The 22,947-nt window shown below is 33.9% G+C and overlaps 1 protein-coding gene across 1 annotated transcript in view; it reads left to right on the forward strand.

Moving 5' to 3' along the window:
• The first annotated feature begins 3,742 nt into the window (after window positions 1–3,742).
• The window catches only part of LOC113497231 (contactin-associated protein-like 5), a 29,093-nt gene continuing 9,888 nt past the window's right edge, over window positions 3,743–22,947 (forward strand). The window contains exons 1-15 of the mRNA XM_026876692.1: window positions 3,743–4,074; window positions 5,282–5,416; window positions 5,830–6,052; window positions 6,279–6,415; window positions 8,259–8,410; window positions 9,400–9,463; window positions 9,677–9,961; window positions 13,338–13,444; window positions 17,906–18,517; window positions 19,581–19,761; window positions 20,372–20,638; window positions 20,909–21,111; window positions 21,475–21,686; window positions 21,846–22,063; window positions 22,377–22,550. Of these exons, the coding sequence (XP_026732493.1) occupies window positions 5,305–5,416; window positions 5,830–6,052; window positions 6,279–6,415; window positions 8,259–8,410; window positions 9,400–9,463; window positions 9,677–9,961; window positions 13,338–13,444; window positions 17,906–18,517; window positions 19,581–19,761; window positions 20,372–20,638; window positions 20,909–21,111; window positions 21,475–21,686; window positions 21,846–22,063; window positions 22,377–22,550 (2,947 nt within the window). The 5' untranslated portion in view covers window positions 3,743–4,074; window positions 5,282–5,304. The remainder of the gene's footprint in view (window positions 4,075–5,281; window positions 5,417–5,829; window positions 6,053–6,278; window positions 6,416–8,258; window positions 8,411–9,399; window positions 9,464–9,676; window positions 9,962–13,337; window positions 13,445–17,905; window positions 18,518–19,580; window positions 19,762–20,371; window positions 20,639–20,908; window positions 21,112–21,474; window positions 21,687–21,845; window positions 22,064–22,376; window positions 22,551–22,947) is intronic.

Consider the following 22,947-nt stretch of genomic DNA (forward strand, 5'->3'; position numbering starts at 1 on the left):
AGGTTAAACAACCATTATTGGTGCGGTCATATCAATTTAATAGCTGATCATTACTTTTGCAAAACTGTATTTCTTTAGCCTATTTGTAGAGGACCTTCAGTGTCGCGATACATGTAAAAGTCTAGAAAGAACTGGTAAAACATTATATCTTCAAACTAATCCTATCCAAAAAATATTACACAACATCCCATTTTTTACATGAATCAACTTTAATGATAATGCGCAAATTACGTTGTCAAAAATTTGAATAACAATTTTCGTTAGGTGAGTAGCCATTTGTGTTATTTTTTGTAGCAATAACTGCCTTGTCATAAGATTGAAATTCAGTAGTAAAGATTTGAGATTGTCATTTTTTATAATGTAGTTTATTATTTAATGTTTGAAATTCGAACACTTTGAGTCTTCGTTTTAAATAGCCGCCATTTTGGCTGTTTATGTTAAAACTAAGCTGAAGCCAACTCACAGAAATAACCTTTGTTCTGTGACTTCTAAACAGTTCACCCAATAAATTGAATAAGTCAGTGAAAATAACATAACTTTAATATTGTACTAGTTTTAAAACTTCTTGCATTTATTAAAAATGTTACCAGTTAATTATTTTTTCAAGGTTATTGAAATCAGATCAATTTACTCTCAGAGTTATTCATGGCTGATCATCGTTGATAGTGTTGCTCCTAATGCTAACTATTGCCTAACACAAATAAATTCAGTCATTTTAAGTGTAGCTGGTTAATTATGTTCTTAAATGTTTTTCTGTAATCGGACAACAAAGCAAAACTTATAAGTCTCATAGCAAGATAGCAGTGATTTGAAATTAAGTTGTATTTGTCTTTAAAGCCCTCATAATGTATGCAATAGCCCACAGGAGATTCTTATACCATTCTCTCGACAAACAGCAACAAGCCTACTACCACGACATAATAGTAATAATAGTAATATTAAAGCAAGTTGTAGAAGCGTGATAGCGCGCTGTACAGTATAGTTTTGTCTCTCTTCCACATTGCAACTATATCGATCTGAGATATGATATTGCGGGACAATAATATATGCATATTAAACGTCTGGCTAAAGTAATGTAGGTGTCATAGCTCGATGCATTGAGTGGGAGCTACAGACCTGACCACTGCCATTTCGACAGAGGTCAGTCGCATTCCTTAGAATGTTGAGGATGTATAAAAACATGACTCTGTATATGACCGTGTTATGATGGATATTAGAATGTCATGTTTTGAGGTACAGGCGATTGTTTTGGTAGCTTTTGTCTTGATACGTAACGTTATTTGTTTTTAATTATATTTGCTACACGCTGTTAGTGTTAAAAAAATGAGTCTTCATTGATTTTGAAGCTTTTTATACCGGTTTGACAAAACAATGTATGGTTGAGGGAGTTTTGATATAACTTTTGTGACACTTATCTTATTTCCTGCCATATAAGATTACATTAGTGAACTCGTCTTAGGTCATGTTCAATATATAAAATAAAAAATCACGAATGTATCTTTAGAGGATTGAAAAATCAAAACAAAAGACTGCTCTTCTCTGACTTATATATGTAGGTCAATATTTCCCTTCTGATATTGATTTGCCTACATATTACGCAAACTAATATAACTAAGTACACACTGACACATTTCTACATTATAATTTGATTGGTGTTGAAAACACATTTGAGAAATCATTCGAATGGATTTCAATCCCACCTCACAGTAACACTTGAATCTTATTAGATGAAACTATAACAAAAGGTTGCAGATACAACCTTTGACCTCTCCGAAAGGATTAGAAAAAACAAGGCTATGGACAGTAGAAAATGTAGAAATCGTAAACTTAAATTTCGTGAATCGTGGAGCAATCAAATGTTTGATCAAAAGTTGGTGTTTTGGGTAAAAAATTGTCACGCGCAACCGCCACAATTTTATTGTTGGTAAATATGGGGTTATTGAAAGGAAAGCGTTGAAAATTGGTCGCTAAGTAGAAGATCGGACAAGAAAGCAATGTTTGAGATGAATCAATGCAATCGTTTTTATTATTCGCGACAATAAGCATTGTTTTGCTTAGTTCCGTAACGTTTCGTTTGTTTTGCTACACTAGGAGTGTAAAATATTCCAACTTGTAGTTTGTTTTTTTTTGTGATCTGTACCTACCTAAAGGGTACGAATAGTTTAAAAAATGTCAAGAACGACGATGTTACGTTCATAAACTTCTTGTTAGGTGACAAATAAATTTGGGTTCCCACTAATCATGATCATTTAACCGCTTTATTACTTTTTAGCCAATTTGTATGGAACCCACAGTGTCACGAGTCTGACTCGCACTTGACCGGTTTTATTGTAATCTTTAATCTTTAAACATGCTTTTGTGTAAGGCATATAAATGAAACGAATTCGATTTCCATACAAGATCCTCCAAAAGCAAATTAAACGCCTACTTTATTAAAAACCGTTATTACTTTAGGTCATTGATCTGGAGACAAAATAAAAACTAATAGCCAAGCAATTAAGTCCTATATAGCAATCCAAAAAGAAAGACTAGATATCTTTTTAAACTAATAGCGCTATTTTTTTTATATCGCCTCTACATTCTACATAATTATTAATCTGTATGCAGCATCGATCCCAACGCAGGCAAACTACTGGCAAAGTGAAGGAAAACATTGTAAAAAAAGCTTTTTTTCCAAATATTGGAATCTAACTCTTATATTTTCCAACCCAATGAGCAAGCGTTGTATTTGGCCCTGGCCGTGGGATTTTAATCTTTTTTTCCCAGCAATATTTCTATGCTGCATCTACGCAGTAAGACTCATGGCAAATTTTAATTAAATCTAGTCTTCGTTCACCACTTTATTTGTGTTACCATAAACAAAAAATAATATTAATGGAAAAAACAAAGTATTAGTTATAGAAAAACCTTCATGAACAAAATTTTAATATTCTTTGACGAAATATCATGATTGTATTTTCTTCTTCTGAAAAAGAATGCCGAACTCATTTTCATCTCTGCACAAAATAAATCTCTTTTCCAGAATGTTTAATTGATATAAATTGCTAATTAACGAGGCATTGAGGTAAATTAAATTACTGAATCGTGTCAGATGGTGCCGGGGTAATTGAGTGGCCCCTTAATTAATCACGGCCTGCATTGCACATGAGATTGAGCCGCATTGAGTGTGCAATTGCATTCTGCGATCAACGAAATTACATTATATGTTACTTAATGGGAATTGAGAATGTGATTTTATTTTCAAAAGGCTTTTAGTCGTTTTTCACGATTTAATTGCAGTTTGAGGATTCCTGACTTCAATTGTAAAATTTGGGGCAAGAACTTGGGACTACATGCTCAGGGTCTTGTACTACCAAAAATTGCATAAAATCAAGGTTTTTTTTATTTGTTGCCAAGGCCACTTTGCGCTGTCTACGCTTACAGATGGCAAAGTATGATTACATACGTGTTAGCCATGCGGGAATGAACCTCTTGACCTTTTGCACAGACTGTCCATTTATTTAATGGTAAGATATTTAAAGTTGCAGTTGGATGAAAGCATTTTCTATAAAATACATTTCAACAGTTTTGGCCAAATGTGTTGAAATGTGGCCAAATGTGGTATAAAATCTTAAAAATAAAAATACGCAAAACATTTAAATAAATAAATGATATAAAATCCTAAATATACTTACCTACTTACCGATTTTCAAACAAAATCTATACCTTAAAAAAAAAACATGCTCGTAACACCATGAGAATTCAAACCGCTTATTGAGTCTCTCCGCTAGCATCCTAAGTCCTGCGCCTGGGAACGGCTCTGACCCACGAGGACAATTTGTTAGTGTTATTATGTGCTGTTAAAGTTTGCGTCAGTAGATACTCCGCGGTCGAAAGGGGGCGCGTTACCGACGTGCTCCTGGCCACTAACGTTATAAAAAATAAAGCGTTCTGAATTTGAAAAGTGAAGTGCTCTGTGGTTGAAAATATGGAATGCGCGGCAAAATAAGTTTGACAGTTTTGTTTTTGTAGTGCAGTTTGTGCAAATGGTTATTTTTAATATTATTCCGGCTGTGATTTTTTTCTAATATTAGTGTAAGTTTTTTTTCCAAATACATTTTAGTTTCCAAGTTCACTAGGAACAAATATGTTTAATTGAAAATTACTTGCGAAATTTTCTTCTAAAGCAATACTGTACTATAAATTGGAATATACTTTGTGCTTGTTAGATACAAGTGACGTTTCACACAAGAATTCCGACTTAGGTACAAGATTTGTCGCTGTAGCTATGCGCTGACACGTCGGCACCTAATCTTGTAATCTATTAAGTAATTTCCGAGTCTTTACGAACGATTTCCTTGTGAATGTACTTGAGTTAATACTTTGAAGGACGAGCATAGTACTATTGTTTTTTTCTAACGTATTTTTAACAAAAAAAAACTCCCCTATTGGAATTTAATTGCCTCAAGATTCTACAAACATTCAAGTCACATTCACAGAGACAAACTCAGAACAAGCGTCGTTTGACTTCATACGATTTTCTTCGTTTTATCTGCCACTATTTATTTGTACGATGCTTGTCCTTGGAGCATAGATATATTTTTATTGCTAGAGTGTTACACAGGCAAAGGATGAAACTCCTGTAGGTACCCATAAATTCAAATCAACATCAAGGTTTATTGAGTCATATTCGCGTGTCATAAAGGCGATTCAAAAAGCTATTCTTAAACTCTTACGGAGTTTTACGCGTCCAGATTTTCAGTTACAAAACATTAATCTACTATACCCGACATTTCTCCAATCCCGGACATAAGGCGGTATACACAAGCTATCTCAAAAACCGATGTGTCAAACGGGAGTGTGTTCTCGAGACAAAGTCGGTTACTTGAGCCAATTTAGCCTGACAACTGAATCCAATATAAATTGACCTCTTATGCTTCGACCAGTTCCTCTATTGTAAATACTTTTCTTAACCTCTCAGGGTATGACAGCTCAACTTATGTTGGCCGTATTTTAGCCAGCCCACTCTCTAACACTCTGATTCCATATTTCCGCCCAATGCCCTATACAAAATGTTGTGACTCGAGAATAAACTCTATTTTGTTACCGATGAGGTTGAAATTAGTTTGATTGTAGATAAATAAAAATCCACTTAAAAATTGTAGATGAAATTTACGTTTTTAATACAATGTCAAACTGATAGAATTACATTTTCGTTCTCTTGGAGACTGGTAAAATAATATCGATTATGTTTGATCGATAAATGTGAACAAAAAAAGGTTTTCTGTATTATTTTTTTCAGATAAATGAACTCAATAGCGCGAAATGGAAAATTCATCTCAAAGAAGAAGTATAAGTACGATCGTATTACTTATTTTATATGGAATAGCTGATGTTCAATGCAGTTTACCGGTTGATTTGGCATCAGAAGAGAAAGGTTTGTTTAATAAAATAATCTTAGAACAAGAAATTGTATTTGTTAAACGGAATTAAAACAATTATATACTTACATGCAAGCGCTTTAGTCGTCGAAATAAACTAATTTCTATAATGTTATTTTTTTAATTTACACATCTACAATTAATATCAGCCATGATTAAACGTTTTTATTCAAGTATTTTTAACTATGATCTCTTAAAGTGACAGGAAAACTTTCTTTTTTCCTAGCCACAGACACAGACTTCCCATCATTTCTGAGTCTGGACATCTTGAAACCGCAACTAAAAGGACTAGCAGTCTAACAATAAAAGCTTTTGGCCTTTTGACCTTCAGTATTCGGACAGCACAACCAACCCAAAAATAAATAGACTTAATACGTTTTTCGCTTTATAACATGTATACACCTTCCAGTACTCCCCCCAACGACTTTACCTCTGACATCACCGGCCTCAAGTGTTACCACAGCCAACCTATCAACTTCAACATACGTCACAGCAATACCTCCCATCCCGCCAAGTGACAGGGACAGGTTCCTGACCTTCGCGGAGTCTGGACACCATCAGACCTTCATGTTTGCTAAAGATAATACCTTTATACAACTCGATGGGGATATCATACAGAGGTTTCAACTAAGGTAATATTTTTATGGTGAATAATGAATAATATTGCCTAAATTATTTGATGCAACTTTTAATTTAAAAGAAAAAGGGCCCAGCCTGAATTAAAAATTATCAGAAATGTATCGAGCGATATCTATTAACGGTGTCGCATTTACTTATTTTTTACTATTAAATTCATGCATAAAATAATAGATTGTGTTTTAGTTTCCTTATCTAAACTGACGTCATTTATAATTTTAGGTTGTGCCGGGAAATATCATTCAAATTCAGAACACGCTTGCCACATGGTTTACTTGTGTACCATAATGTAAAAAATCCAGTTTTTAAGATGCAACCTTATGCTCTTTACGTCATCGTTGAAAAAGGTGAATTAAAAGGTAAGTGCCAACATTTATAATTTATCGGACATTTGTAGACGATTTCTATTCGTAAAGCGATTTATTAATATTTACGAACATGCTTCTGTCATTAAAATCAATAAGTTTCCATGAAATCATTAGAAATGCATCATTATGTGGTTAATGTTTTCTACATATTGTAGTAGTGTGACTGGTAGCGATTAACATTACCTTTCGATAAACAGTTCGATATTTCTTGTCAGTTTTGCAGTTATATCTGCATACAAACATAAATTCAAGATGAAATACTTGTCAAGTAGCAATTTCAACAGTTTAACACTTGAAAACATACAAAAAAACTAATATCTACTGGTCATTGAAAAAATACTAGCACTTTGCTTGTGCTTCTTTCTGTCTGTAATAATAAACACTTTATTTATATCTTTCATACTTAGAAATACGATGCGGGTTCGATAAATCAATTCAGAGGCGAAAACAATAAAATATATTAATTGAAGTACTGTCGATCAATCGAGACATTAAATTGATGATATCCCATTGCTAAATCACTAAAGTGCCTACGGACAACAAATTTTTTGCTCGGATAATAGTAAAAAGATTGTTTCCAATTCTAAATAGACTAGACAAAAATATTCGTGAAATTAAATAACATTAATAAATAACCCTCCTGGCAGTCGGGTAAAAATGAGATCGAATGCAAAATATTGATTTTGTATTCGATAATATTGTATTGAAAATCTTTTCGAACAAAATCAAATCAATAAATTTACTCTTTTTTAGTGTGGCCCTCAAGAAAACGGGAGGAATCCTTTGGCTTTTTTTGAGACTCAGACTTTTACAGACTACAAATCACCCATGTCTCTTCCTTTGCCCTTTGTGACAATCTTTCTGGCCCAGTACAAGAATAACATTTTCCTCCTAACTTACTATCTACTACTACCATCAGTTTTACAAAGTAACGGATCATTCTTAAATATATCTACCGACAACTTATTTACTTTTATAGATTCCAATCAAACCGTCATCATTTATTATCATTTGCCTGGTAATAATTTCTCGTACCACCGGAGTCGTATCCAGCCTACACTTTTTTCCTCGCGTCAAGACTTTCCTATTCAAACGTCCATCTATCGTATGTCGTCTGTCTGTCGATCTGTCTATCTCCCTTACAATGTTTTAGCGTTTTGTATTCTCTCTCGGCCAGTACGTTATGTTTGTTATATTATATTCTACCTAGTTTCTCTGGACTTTCTGTTGTACTCAATATAATAAGTTTTTAAATGTCGGTCTCTAATGGAATGCGTCGTTAATGTTTTATGTGAGTAGGCCGTTTCGATAACGGTTTCATTCATTAAACTAGCTGAGTTTTCGTGTTTATGAAATAGTAAAATTGTTACTGATATGTGTAACTCTTAGATTTTAAGAAACTTGACGACCTCCGTGGTCGAGTGGCGTACGCACTGGTTTCAAGGTGTCGCTAGCTCTGAGGTCCCGGGTTCGATCCCCGGTCGGGTCAATGTAAAAATTCACATTTCTACATTGTCTCGGGTCTGGGTGTTTGTGGTACCTTCGTTGTATCTGAATTCCATAACACAAGTGCTTTAGCAACTTACTTTGGGTTCAGAACAATGTATGTGATGTTGTCCGCATTTATTTATTTATTTATTTAAGAAAAGTGCTGCAGGCCCAATTATTTTTTTTCTGTAATTTGGCATAAATTTGTAACATATTTTTTAAGGCCTTAAGATTTTTTACGTTATAAATCTTGGGCGTATATCTAAACGTTACATTAAAAATACTTCGTTTTATCATGAACATTTAAAAGGAACTCTTCCTCGTCTGAATGTTATTTCAATTATAGTTGTTCACGTCTTCGGCAAACACCTAACATCCGTGACAGTTGGTCGAGCATTGAACAGAGATCAGTGGCACAGTGTGGTTGTCACCATCGATGTTCATGGCGCCAGACTAATTGCTAAAGTCGATCAACTGAAAGAAGAAGTCTACTTAAAGGTAAGCCTGAATAGACAAAATTGGGAATTGATATTCAAAACTCACATCTGAATATTAGGCAAGAATTTATTTGGCATTAATTCGCCTTTAGATCGCGGGCTATGGTAAAAATGGCTGGAGACACTAACTACAAGATAATTCTCTATAGCAGTTATCAAGTCAAGCGATAAAACACTAGCAAGAACTCTATTCATCAAATCATCAACTGGATTAACTACATCTTAGTTGGTCACCAACATTAATTAAAACCAAAGCTCACAGTCCACAGTTATTTGTATCAAACTAGGGTTAGCCAAAACGACTGATGAATTAGTTGAAAAAAAAAACAAATTTACACGGATGAACAACCCACTCAAATTCCTCTATCTTGATATTCATGAATGGGACATCAGAAAACTAACAAAGAACAATGACAATAGCATAAACTTTGTAGTGTTGCGTAAATTGCTAGATTCAAATGAAGGAAGCGAGTCACGGCGTGAGTTAGCGACCTGCCGCAATGTATGTGTCATGCTTTAAACCTAATTGGATTATGACCAACAGTTGACCATTCAGAAAACCGGTGAACAAAGGATGACCCCTAAAATAATCTTTAGATTCTATTGTAAAAAAAACAGTAGTTTTATGTCTCTGAATTCAATGTTTGTGAAAACCCTCTTTTTTATTGCCCTGTTTAATTTTTTTTGTGTCTTTTTAAGAAACAAAAAAGTGAAACAACATATCAGAATGTACCTCCATAGTATACATAAGAAATCAAATAAGAGAAAACTATCTGCAATCAAGCTCCGCTACAGACGGTTATGTAAACGATCTCTTCCATTCAATGTCCCCATAAAATTACATTGCCGTACATTCATTCGTAGTTCCTCGATGCCTTTACAATTTAAACCTATTACTACATTTTTCTCTTTAAGATTTGCTTTAAATGTAACGAAAAAATTGATATCAGGATTGTGATTATTTTCAATTCTAAATTTCTTTGTTTCCAGGGTCTCAGTTTCGATACTAATTACGGTATCACTGATAACTTAACGTCCGTCATTCTTATTGGAGGTGAGTTAAATTTTTATCGTTTTTCAATAATTATTTAATTTAATTCAATGCTATAAATTTGTCTCATGGCAAAAAAATCTAACTTGAAAAAAAAAACACTTATATCAATTTAATGGTTGAAAATACTTGAAGAAATGTCAATCAGTGGCAAAGATAAACCATCTCACAGTTCGAATAAGACGTTTCCAATCACAAAATCTACTTCTTCCATAGGTCTAAGTTCCGAAGAAAAACTGCACGGTGTAAAATACATCATAGAATCTTTCGTCGGATGCATCAGTGATATGGTCCTTAGTTCCGGGAAGGCTGCTTCAGATTTACTACCGATAGTGCCTCTCATAGCGACCAAACATGAGAATGTTAAAGAAGGCTGTATAGATAAGTGCAGGACCATGGAGAACCTTTGCTTCGAAGGGTCCCGATGCATTAATGAGTATAATGGATACCGCTGTGATTGTTTTGGGACTTTGTATGAAGAGCATCTTTGTGATGTTTTCAGTAAGTATTTTTTTACTTACTTTCAATGTTTTCGTTTTTTTTTTCAGTTTCTGGTTTCAAGTCCATTACTTAAGCTATCATCCAAATCCAATATATTATGAAGCCATTTTATAAGAATTTTTGCCGTTACAGTGCTCCTATTAATCACAAATATTATTTCGCCATTTAAAAGTAAATACTATTAATCCTCACTTCGTGTTTTACGAATAAAACTATAAATCATTTCAATTTCCTCTCACCGTTTGCTTTTAAAAATGCATGACCCGAATAGATTGTAATCAATTACATCTTAACTGCCCTCTTAAATAATTTAGGTTTATTACTACACTTGAGCAGATTATTCGCCATATACATCGCTTATATAAATCCAAGAAAAATAATTAAAATGTTATGTAAGCTCCTTGCATTAAGCTCTCAGTTACCAAGTCTAGTCAAATGTATTTCATTTATGTTAGCCATTTAGCTGAATCAATTTAGCTGATCAATAATTGCTAGGTATCCAACAACATTCTAAATGTTATGTTAATAGAGCAAAACAGGAAAGAAATTTGATGCAGTTATTTGATTGCTTAGTCCCTCATAGCATTAAATCAATTCCTACAATGTTGAAGCTCTATTTGATTTGATTTCATGTTTTGCATGATTTCAATTTGATTTCTGAGGGTCTACCACCACGTCTAAAAGTAAAATAAATGTGGTTGTGAAAGCGTGAAAGCGCTATACACGGCGTAAAGTGGCATCTCTCTTCAAATGCAAAGGATTCTTTCTATACTCGTCTTCTAGAGGAAATTGGGATGGCTATACAGACAGCCTCTCAAACCACCCGACGCAAAAGAAGCCGACTTGTAGCCTACGTCTGGAAATGGGAGCTCATCACTATCACCAGTGTATTCCTGTTCCACTTTTCTGTCCACGGCTGGTCGGTTTTGGCAAAGGAATTTAGCATCCCGCTCTCTTTACAAATGTTGCAGAAATTACAATTGTAAAAAGTCCATAGACGATCCGATCCGGTCTTTCATTTGTATCACATAGTAAGATTCGTTAACAAGCTTACAACATTGTTTAGTTTCGATGTCGCGATTTTTAGAAACTACAATTATTATTATCCTCATTATAATAATCTAGCCATATTGACGCAACAAGGCTACATATCAAGTGTTTAATGCTAGACTCAGCAAAACTCGTTTGCGAAAACTTGTTTGATGTAAGTAAAGTATTTGAACTTTGACCAAATCGGCCTTTCAAATGTTCGCGCATCAGATCAATGTAATTGGGAGCCATCTCGTTACTTCATTGGTATTTAGCTATATTACCTGTTTTTAGATTGCCTAGACTTCAACTTGTACTACGTTTCACACACCCAATACGAGACACCGTTTGAGTTGTAGTACATTGCGTTTTCGTGCGACAATGAAGTCTTAAGCGACTGACTATTGACGGCAATGAAGTAGAAAATCATGATATGTCTCACAACGTCTAAATCAGTTGTATTTCTGGTTTGCAATGTATGCATGTTGTTAGAAAATCTCTTTTGCTATATGTTGTTGACTGGTTAGATGAAGATATACTTGTAAAAACTTGGTGTTTTGAATATTACTATGTTGCAGTATTTTTTCGCATGCCCAATTAAATGAAAAACATTCTGAGCTGTTGGCTTTGATAAACTCTTGCATAGAAAACTTTCTATTAATGCTAAATGTATCGCATAGGCATTTTATACGAACATGTCAAAGACATGCTTACGTAAATATTAAATCCTGTTTGGTTTTGCAAAAATGTAGAAATGATTATTTCAATTAAAAAATTTGCTATCCCGCCAATAGACACTTTAGTTAAATAAAAGCAATACTCTTAAAATATGACTCACGAGACAGAAAAACGGTTAACTATTTAACTTTCTTCATCTAGTATTTACTTTATCCATTGCAAGACATCAAAACGTGACATTTACTACATTAAATTTCGCACATAATATATCATAACTATGATTGAACGTGACTAAGTCTATTACAACTGCCGTCAATCTTGATGTAACTTCGACAATAGAAGATAACAAGGTTATTGGCAATAGTCACAAGCTGTGATACTACTGTAATACTGAATCTTCTAGTCTGACTGCAGTATAGAAAAGTTTAAATGCCCAGTTTAATACTTCCTCTTTAAATAAAACCTCTTCTATTTGAAATCGGTATTATGGAGCCTACCATCAGCTCTTAAAGTAATATCATTTATTCTGAAAGTAGGATATATGGTTTAATTTCATTTCAGTAAGGGTAAAGTGTCGCGGTTTCGATCCCCGCGTAGGACAAGCTTTTGAGCGATCTACGAATGCTTGTTCTAAGTCTGAATGTCTCTGTGCACGTAACTTTTGTGAACCCTGCGACACAAGCATTAAATGCCTTAGTGAGGGAGTAATTTATTATTAGTTTATTTTTGACTTTGAAAAGTGCTACGTAAAAACTTCAATGACATTGTCATTGTAGAGTCATTGGAGAATGCTCCGTGCAATTCGCTGTCACACTTACACAACTGCAAAGCTCTGCAAAAGTCTTATTTTAAAAGGTTCCCCTGCTATACTAAGATGTGAAATTATTCTGTTTATACGTTCTATACTTGAGAGCATTTATTTATATAGGTATAGCATTTTATATCGCTGTTTTATAAGGTTAATTATTACACCTATTAAAATTATATTCCATTTATGGATCATAAAATAAAAATTACATCATACATCGATGACTGAAAGGACCAAATACACGTCATCACACGTTCATAAGAAATAATATTTTCCTTATAATTTGATACTAAGAAAATCTTGTTCAGAAGATATTTAAGTCGAACTGAACTACAATTTTCACTTCAAAAATAGTTTTACATTGTTCGGTGTACATCCATTTTTAACTTGTTTTCTGCTTCCATTTTTTAATTTCTCTCCGGATCCCGTAGACAAGACAAATTCCCGGAACGCTAAAAAAATCACTCAAAACTGAACTGACAGGTCAAAGTTAAGTGACTTGACAAAAAGTATGTATTATATCATACTTTTCATTCCAGTACTTAATCAAGTTTACTATTCTAATACCATGTATCAGTGTCTACCCTTTGTGTTTGTCATCACTGTCTATCACTACTCTTTTTATTCCTTTCAATCGCGCCTTATGACGGGTTTATTTTTAAACGCCGCTAAACAATAACACTTACTAACTCCTCCTTACACCAAGACCAGAACAACAAAAAGGCAAAAAAATATAAACAGAGATTTCTTAAAGCTTTAAATTCAATTCTACAAATCATTTCTTTCTGTAAATTTTCTGCTTAAAGAAATTGTTAAAATAAATAAACAATTGAAACATATCATTATAATGTTACGTTACAGCGGCGACGGTATTGACTCTGCGCGGCTCAAGTTACGTGTCATATCGAGTTTATGACTGGAAGGACCGAGTGCACTCCACAAGTACGCGGGTCAGCATGCACTTTAAGGTAATGTGGTGTTATTGGATTCGTATTGTTTGTAGTTAAGGCTGGACATGAAGTACTTAGTATAGTTTAGAGGATAGTGTATTCAGTTTTTGTTCTTCAGACTTCAGTAGAATCGAATTATGAAAGTGTGGCGTGGTTCCGAAAAGAGAAAAAAAATGGATCAATTTTAAAAATGTTTTCTACACTTAATAAGTTAAGGATTTGGACTCTTAAGGCTACTTTCTTAGGATTCGCAATAATCCTAAGTTGATAGGTTACCATCTGTGTAGGTACGTCTGCAAAGTAATGTAATGATGAAAAGCAATTTTCTTCAATACAATATTCGTCTCTGCAAAAATAAAAAAACTGCTTTTTCTTCATTATCATATCTACACTTTGATTCAGTTATAACCTTCAGATTTTTTAATATACTAAAGACTTTAGACTAGATGAACTAGAACTAGTAGAACTATCTAGAAGATTAGACTAGTTACAATTTTCAGTTTTAACATTATCTAGCCCTTCTGATGGTCGAAAAAACTCGTAATGGGTTCTCATTACTAACTTTTCGAGTTTCCGAGTCCTTTTAGTCCGAGCTCTAATTTTAGTCCATATATCTCAGAACTAAAACTCACATTCTATATAATATCAACAATACAGTATTGATATCGTCGGTGACAGGCGGTTGACCTCCGTACTCCAGTTAGGGGGAATACCGTTAATTGTTTACAAGGTTAGACGGACAGACCGTATTTATGTTTACACTGATTTTAGTGCTAACAAACAGGGTCATTTTAATAAAATATTTGAATTATTACCTGCATATGTATGTTCGTACAAATGTTATAACGTTAATGTTATGTTTTCACAATAACACCGAGACACAGAATAAATGATCGTGCTCATCACACAAATATTTGTCTTGCTTGGAAATCGAGCCCACGACCATGACCATGGTTTCTGGCATACAGGAGGTCGTGGTTTAGGGTCTCTAACCGCTAGGCCAACAGGACAGACAAAAATTCTTAGACTTTGACAAATTTGGGAGAAGATTGATAAGTCAGAGTTTCGACATAACTTATATGAAAACATTAAATTTGTGTTATAAAAAAACAATGAAGAGCGATTCTCAAGGTCTCCCTGCAAATAGTCTGAAAGAAAATAAAGATGCGAAAATCGGATAATAAAAGCAGACGGATGGAAACATAGTGAAGCCTTAAAAAAGGTCAAATCTTTACCTTTCAGTAGTACCTAATCAAGATAGAAACTCTGTTTTATTTATGTCTAATAGCTTTTACATAGATTAGTAATATCTGTATTTGTTAATTTAGTAATAGCCTGTAATCTACTTGACCTAATTTCAAGTCATCACAATCGTAGCACACGGTAATCAGCATAAATCGATTTATTAATTATTTTTATGTCGCTTAATAGTTCAGGTTTAGCTTAATCACCCTATATACAAAATTTATTGATAACAACCTAATAGGCACATAATATCAAAGACATTAATTTTTAAACGAGAGAATAAAATACTTTAAAAATCAAATTATAAAATTAAATGTATTCTAATTCCTTTAAGTGGATACTAAAACTACAATTTTATTTTAATCAATTGGAGCGAACCGACTTTCACTCAAGCAACATAATATATGAGTAATGACGTCACAGTTTCGCAATCAACAGAGCAATATTCTTAATGGACATTATTTACTGTTTTCATTGAGATTATTACGAATACTAAAGTGCATTGTAAAAATCCGTTAAATATGTAAACTTGCGGTAAAATTCTGTTAATGTGACGGCTATGACTTTTTAATACTTACATGCAAAGGTTCTTAAGAGTAATTTAATTGGTTTTGTCAACTCAATTGTGAAATGCTTTTTATTTATTGACCAACTTCAAAAGCGATGGGGTTCTTAATTGAATGATCTTCCACTAGCCCACCAAATGCTCCTAAAGTAACCCTTACAAATGTGGAAGCTAGACAGGGCATTGCAGAGTAGAGGTGCGTCTTATTCAAGCTTACACTTTGATGAAAGGTCCCTGTTTTATGTCTGGTCGTTTGGGATATATGATCGCTTGGGTAAGAATATGTTTGATATGAGCTTCAACCCCAACGCAAGTACCTACCAATGTGACTTTTTCATTTTAGGCCGCCTTTTAAGAGGAAGACATCCTGGGGAAACCTGGATTCCAAATATTGAAATCCGAAATCACATCCGGCGTGTGTCGATAAATGCTCAAACCTTCCCTTCATAGCAAGCGCCCAGTTTCTAGCAATGGGGCATTTACATATCCATACTTATTATAGAATATTCTATTATTTATATTATAACACCTATAGTTATAAAACTATACCTATACCTGCCTACCCTTTAATATAAAAGCCAGATTAATAAAAGGTCAAGGATTTTCAGAAATACTTTGTATAAATAACATCGGAACAATGTAAATTAACGACTGCACTGACCTTTGGGAAGTAGAATAATTTGCTAAGCTGACTATATAGGTAATAATAACTTCATGTCTAAATGTAGTGACTCAAAGATGGGGCTAAGAAAATAACAAGTGTTGTGTCTGACACCATTGTTTTTGTTCTGTGCCTCGGTATACTATAATACGAGTATGTATGTATTTAGAAATATGTGACTTGTAAGTATGTTTTAATTTATCAGTTGTCTAGAACTCATAATACGAGCTTTGCTTAGTTTAACACTAGATGGCGTTGTGTAAATGTTGTGGAATATTGTTAATTATTATTTACAAAACGAACTGCCAGAAACAACGGATGTTTATGTACACATGCAATTGATTAGATTCGGCACTCTGAGAGAATATTGACTTATTAGTCTAGGATTTATTTTGAGTGGCACTTCTGAATGGCTCAAATTAATGTAAATAAGGTGTTTGATTTGATTTTTTTTTGAAAGGCCATATAGCTTAGACATCTTTAAAAAAACCACTGCAGAACGTTGTTGTTACCACCCCTCTCAAATTATTACCAGTTTCTTTCAAACCAAAATAAGTCAATTTATTGTTGTTCTACAAGCAAAAAGTTAACAAACAGCAGCGAATTCCAAATAAATTTAACCTCTGTCACCAACAAAATCAATAATTTCGTTTCAGCACAAAGCAACACATAATCACATGCAAATAAAAAGGCGAACCACTTTAAAACGTTTTGCATACATTTAGATAAGGCAAACGATTTATTTTAGGATTATTAAATGGAACTTGTTATTTGTGGCAACCTTCGTTCCATTGGATAAGGAACGATTTATTCGAGTATTTAACCATCAAATCTGATACAACGTACCTTTAACAAGTTCTTAAACGTTAGCAAACACGTTAAATTACAAGCAAAGTGTTCAGCTAACAACAGCTAGAAGCAAATTGCTACATTTTCTCTTGATATAGGTACATGTAAAGCTGAACAATACGAACACTGCATACACAACGGGCGACTGCTTCGAATGCGTTTTTAAATTTAAATTAAGGTTAAAAAAATATGTCCAATCTGTCCATGTGTAACGTCAGGTTGTATATAGTGAACCGTGATAATTCGACAGTTTGAATTTTCACTGATGACCCCCTATTGCCGATATAACAATAAACTAATTAAAAATCGAAGTTACCAAAGTTTGGTTTAGTCATAAATTTGACAAATGACCAATATTAAGTAAGGGTCCGTTCATGACCAGTTTTATTTATAGTTGCAAATGTGGTCAGTTTGTCATTAACTTTATTGCTACCACGTTATTAAAACAATCAACACTCATCAATTTGCATCTATAAAAGTCAATCATACAATAAATACTATACTTAATATCACTATACTTGTATCCTAGTCAGAAGTATTAATTTTCTATCAACGCGTTCATTAAGCTTTAAAATATAACTTTTCCATTTCACTTTCTACAATTGCTATAAATGTTCTCCGTGAATAGTTAATGAAGTTATGGTATAAACTACCATGTTTATTGGTTGTTATGAAGTGAAGTTACTGCTTGTGAAGATAGTTTAGGTTCGGTGTTCTTGCAACAAACCGAATTAAACACGGATTCACAGAACAAAGATTGTCAATTAATTCTTTTTGCTTTAAAAAGTGAATAAAAAATATTTAGAGCAAAAAAAGATCTAGAGCAAAAATAATCTTAATAAAATAAGAAACTATAGACAAAAGAAAGACAATTACAAATTCTCACGTAAAAGCCGAAATATTTACGCGTTTTGAAGGGAAGCCAGAGTTAAAAACCTCACGTATTTATAGAAATATACTAGAATAAGAACTCGTCAGAACATTAAGTATATGAAATTAAATTATACCTTATACATGTCATGTCTTCAGAGGTAATGGTGACAAACACCGATCGACGTTTCAGTACATCCGTAACATCATTTACAGTTTTCGGAACGGAATGTTTCGGAAATTAAATACACCGTTATGAAACAATAATAACGATCTTACAATTTCACAGACTCGATTCGACGATTCAGCTTTATTCTATGCGAGCGGACAAATAGACGACAAACATCATTACATCGCTTTATCAATACACGATGAAAAAGTTGCCATACAAATTGATTTAGGAGACGGACCGGTAGAAGATTATTTAGGGGAAAAAGTCAATAATAATATGTGGCACAATCTGACTGTTATATTGCAAGAGCAGACTGTGAATGTGTATCTGGATGGCATGACAGAGAACTACGAGTTGCCCGGGAGCGCTCGCTTCGTATGCATCGATCCCGAGATCTACATCTGCGGTGGCCCAGATTTACACAAAATGAAAGGATTGAAATCGTTCAACAATTTCGCTGGCAACTTGAAATACGTGTACTACAATGACGTTTCGATTTTGTACGAGTTAAAGCAAAATAACCCTAAAGTCCACTACATAGGGGTGCTGGATCCTGAATTTGAAGATATTGATATTGAAGTCATACCCATAACGTACCCGTTCGCCACATCCCATATTTGGTGGCCGTTGAATCAGAGCCACAGCGTTAATCTGAAGTTTGATTTTAAAACCAGCAAGAATATGGCGGTGTTGGCTTATAGTCAGACTTCGACGCAAGGTTACTGGGAGGTAAGTTTTAAATATATCTAACGCCGGACAAACAAGTCTCTGTATATTTTTATATGTAAATTAGAAGCTGAAGTGGTTTACTTGATTTTATTTCAAAACTTAATTGAATCGAAAATGAAGTAAGCCAATAGAAGATAGTATAAATAAAGCAAATTCCCGAAGCTCATTTTTTTGTATCTGAGCATTAGAGACCAAATTGTTTACCAACAACACACCTAATTTTGATGAACACAAATTAAAACATCTAGGTCTAAAAAAAAGCAAAATTACAAAAATCTCCAACACTCAGCCTCATTATACAACACTTTTAATTACAACACAAATTAACAAGATACAAATTAATTGCATATAAATGCAAATTCAGTCTAGACTTCTGTGTCAAGTTGCGGCAACAAAATTTACTTAAACAAGTAATATTACCTCTTTTGGATATTCATAACAAGATTCTCTACCACCACTCTTAAAGCTAGACTTGGGCTGTAGAAGAGAGAGCGCGCATAACAAGCTGTATAGCGGTGTCTCTCTTCCTCATATTCATTGTGGTTATGGGCTTGTAGGTCCGCAGAACAGATGTCATAAGCCCTAGATTAAATCTCTGACAGCTGTAATGCTCGCAGTTACATTCAGGTTAAATAACTGTGATTGATCACTGTTATGTAACCTGAATCTCTGTAAAATATACTTATTAGTCTATTAATTTAAATGTTACGTCTTCCAACATCGCTTTAATTGCACTCCAACTTTGAGATAAAAAATCTTATTTTAATGATATTCAATTTTACTATCGAATTTTTATACAAAAATCTCAATGTTTATTTTTGTTACAACTCTTGATAAACCAGCACACCGAAATCTAGTGCATTATACACTTAAAGTATTAGATAAACTTATTTTAAGAGGAAACTTTTAACTATAAACATCCTAATATTTTTCTGACTCGAGATGTGGAAATGTCAACATTGCTATTCTTTAACTATTGTATCTATAAGCGAGATTGGGCAGCTGTTAATTATATTTCAAAAAACAATACAAAAACTAACTACTACATTTCGTAATGATCTAGGTAAGGATGGTCAAAGAAGAGATTAGATTCGAACTTGTATCAGACGTTGGGAAAAACGTGACGGTTTTAAAATCCGTGAAGTTCAACGTGAGCAACGATTGGCACAACGTCGAGTTAGACTACAGAAAGGGAAGGATCAAGATGACTGTCGACCATCATAATAAACATGTCCAAATGTTCGGTAAGTCACTTCAGAACCACTGAAATAATCAAACATGCTGAATTCAAACCTTAAACTACGTTAAAGATTAACATTCTCGGAAGATCTATTAGAAACTTGTTCGGTTTTTTTTGAACTAACGAATAGTTGACGACACTAACAAATAACGTGGCTTTCTATGGGTTAAAGATTTTTCAATATCATTTCATCCGTAAGATCCACAAACAAAAATGTTGTCAGTATAGATGACTGCTGTTAGACTCGTTGTTATTACAAATCAAACAGTACTTAAAATTGATGGACTGTATTGAAACATGGAAACGATTAGAGAAAAGGTCATCGAAAAGTCAATTTTTAATGATGACAGTTGGATGAGGCATTGTTGTATTGCTTAGCGGCCTTTGGTAGAATATTGTTAAGTTATGTAATGTTTATTTGATGAAATTATTCTCTAGAGAGAAACAAAAAAAAACATTGGTATGTAGATAGTACTAACAAAGTTGATTTGCTTGGAAAATTGCATAAATAAAACGCGCAAATGAAATTTACCCCGAAATACAACTTGAATATGTAATAACTAACACAGGAAATGAAGACAATTCTGTTTCTCACTAATTACCCATTTTCTCAGGTCTAGACTTCGAGTTACAAGACAAAATCGTTATAGGTAGCGGTCTGAAATCAGCCAACTTAGGTCTAATTGGTTGCATGAGGAACATAAAAATAAATGGCTTGCTAATTGAGCCGAGATTCGTGATAATGACTGAGAGAGTCGTCGGGGAAGTGGCGATAGACGACTGCAGATATGTGGACCCTTGTACCAGACCTAATACTTGTGAACACGGAGGTATATGTTCGGTTAGAGAGGACAGAGTTATTTGCAATTGTGATAATACTGGTAAGGGTTTTTCTTTAGATATTATCGTATTTTCCAACAAAACGAATCCATTAAGGAATTTTTGTCTAGTGATCAGTGTCATTCAATCAAATTAACTCTTGGTTGTTAATATAAATTTACTGTATTCAACCTAATGACAATCGATAATAATCAATTGTAATTTTCAAATTTATATTCATTTAACGTTTTTTGCATATTTTATCTGATTCATCATGTTCACTACTGTTGTCTTTAATGTAACTTGTTTTGACGAAATATTTTTAATTCAAGGTTATATTGGTGAGAACTGCCATTTCGCAACTTTCCGCAAAACTTGTGAAGAGCTAGCCCTTCTTGGTTACACTAGGAATGACGTTTACCTCATAGATATTGATGGTAATGGCAAGTTTCCTCCTGCTCATGTGAAATGCGAGTTCCAAATAGAAGCAGATTCGTCAACAACTGTGGTTGAACATAATCTGCCTAGTCAAGTTGTAAGTACTTAAATGTTACATAATCTGTAAACTGTGGAAAATCCTGATTTGAGTTCCTTTTAGTACGAATAATAGGAAGAAGATACAATATTATACATTTAAAGTTATCAATTCTTAACATTGACTCATAAAATCGAATGATAACTATAGTAAGAGTAGTACAACCACTTACTTGTAATACATTTTTATAAATTATAGCAACACATGCCTTTTCTACAAAGATCCTTTTAATGACACCTAGAATGTTACAAATACGAAGACATGCTTATCTACTCATTGACAAATTCTCAAACTACCAATACTTGCCTCAAAACATTCAAAGTTAACAGTCTTCTCTCCATCTTATATCAAATCGTCTTCTAGGACGTCCGTTCCGCCTCCGGTAACGACTTCAGCTTCAGCATCAAGTACCGCGAGTTCACAGCTGAGATGCTACAAGAGCTGATCTCCCACTCGCTGTACTGCCGGCAGTACATCAAGTATGACTGTATGAAAGCGCCGCTCGAACTGCACAGCGCGACCTGGTTCATATCCTCGTCTAATAACACTGTGGATTTCTTGGGGAGTGTTAAAAGGTGGGTTTAAATACGTTGACTTATTCAACTTCTCAATAAAATTAGGTCTTTTGGCTTAACTACTAATATCAAAATTTTGGTTTTCCTAATAATCATATGTAAGTCGAAGAAGATTTGGTCAAAGTAAATGTTGATAATTATTCAACAAACAATTTCTAGAGGCTACTGCCCCTGTGGTGTAAATGCGACTTGTGTGAACGCCACCAAGTCTTGCAACTGCGACTCCAACGAAGACGGCAAGTGGCACAGCGACGAGGGGACCTTCGTGGAACCCTCCAGCCTCGGTATCACTGATATGTTCTTCTTACAGCAGAAGGATCTACCTGAAGATGCTCAGGGAAGAATCACGTTGGGACCTCTCGAGTGTGTTGAAACTAGTAAGTTTATCATTAGAATGTGACTTGTGCTTGTAACTTTGCGACTTTTTCACCAATTTCCACTTTTCCACAATTCGATCAATTAAGTTTGTGGGGCAAAAAAAGTATTATTCTTCAAGAACCAGTTGGACATTGAAACAAAATTCTCATCATCTGTATTGTCTATAAAGGTAGGTAAGTAATTTCCACGAAGATTCCCTCGCCTTATAAAAAAGAGGATGTTCGTTGTTTAATTAATGAAATTATAATTAGGACAGATATTCAACGACTGTAGAAAGAAGAGTATTAAAAATGCGGCATTCAATTTTCCTAGACACCCAACGCTACGTAGTAACATTCACTACCTCACAGTCGTACATAGAAGTCCCGGGGTGGAGGAAGGGTGACATCGCCTTCAGCTTCAGAACTACTGGCACCAGCGCCATTCTGTTGTTCCAGCCTCCCATCAGACCTAACTATCCATCTTTTATGGTCGCTTTGACTAGCGGTAAGTTTAATATAAAAAAGATTTTTGTTTTATGGCTGTCTTAATTAGTGGTCTTAATATAAGTCTAGTGTGTGTCTTATCATTATTAATAATTTTTTATGTATTCAAAATTCAGTGGGGCTGTCGGTTTCCGTAAGTTAAGTTTACGTTTATCAGACAACACTCAAATTGGTCATTTTAACATTTAGACAGAGATTTTTATGGTCTACAAGAATTAGCATTTCTAATATCGGGTTAATTATGGGTTTATATGGGTTGGATAGATGTAATAAAATTTTATTATTTTTGTTAATATTTCTGATCTGATCATCTTTTTCGCATGATATATATAAAACTTTTTGCAGCCGACTTATGAAATAAGCTATTTCAAGAAGATTAGATCAGTAACTTTTACTTA

The sequence above is a fragment of the Trichoplusia ni genome, chromosome 1 (genome assembly GCF_003590095.1).
Source record: "Trichoplusia ni isolate ovarian cell line Hi5 chromosome 1, tn1, whole genome shotgun sequence".
NCBI lineage: Eukaryota > Metazoa > Arthropoda > Insecta > Lepidoptera > Noctuidae > Trichoplusia > Trichoplusia ni.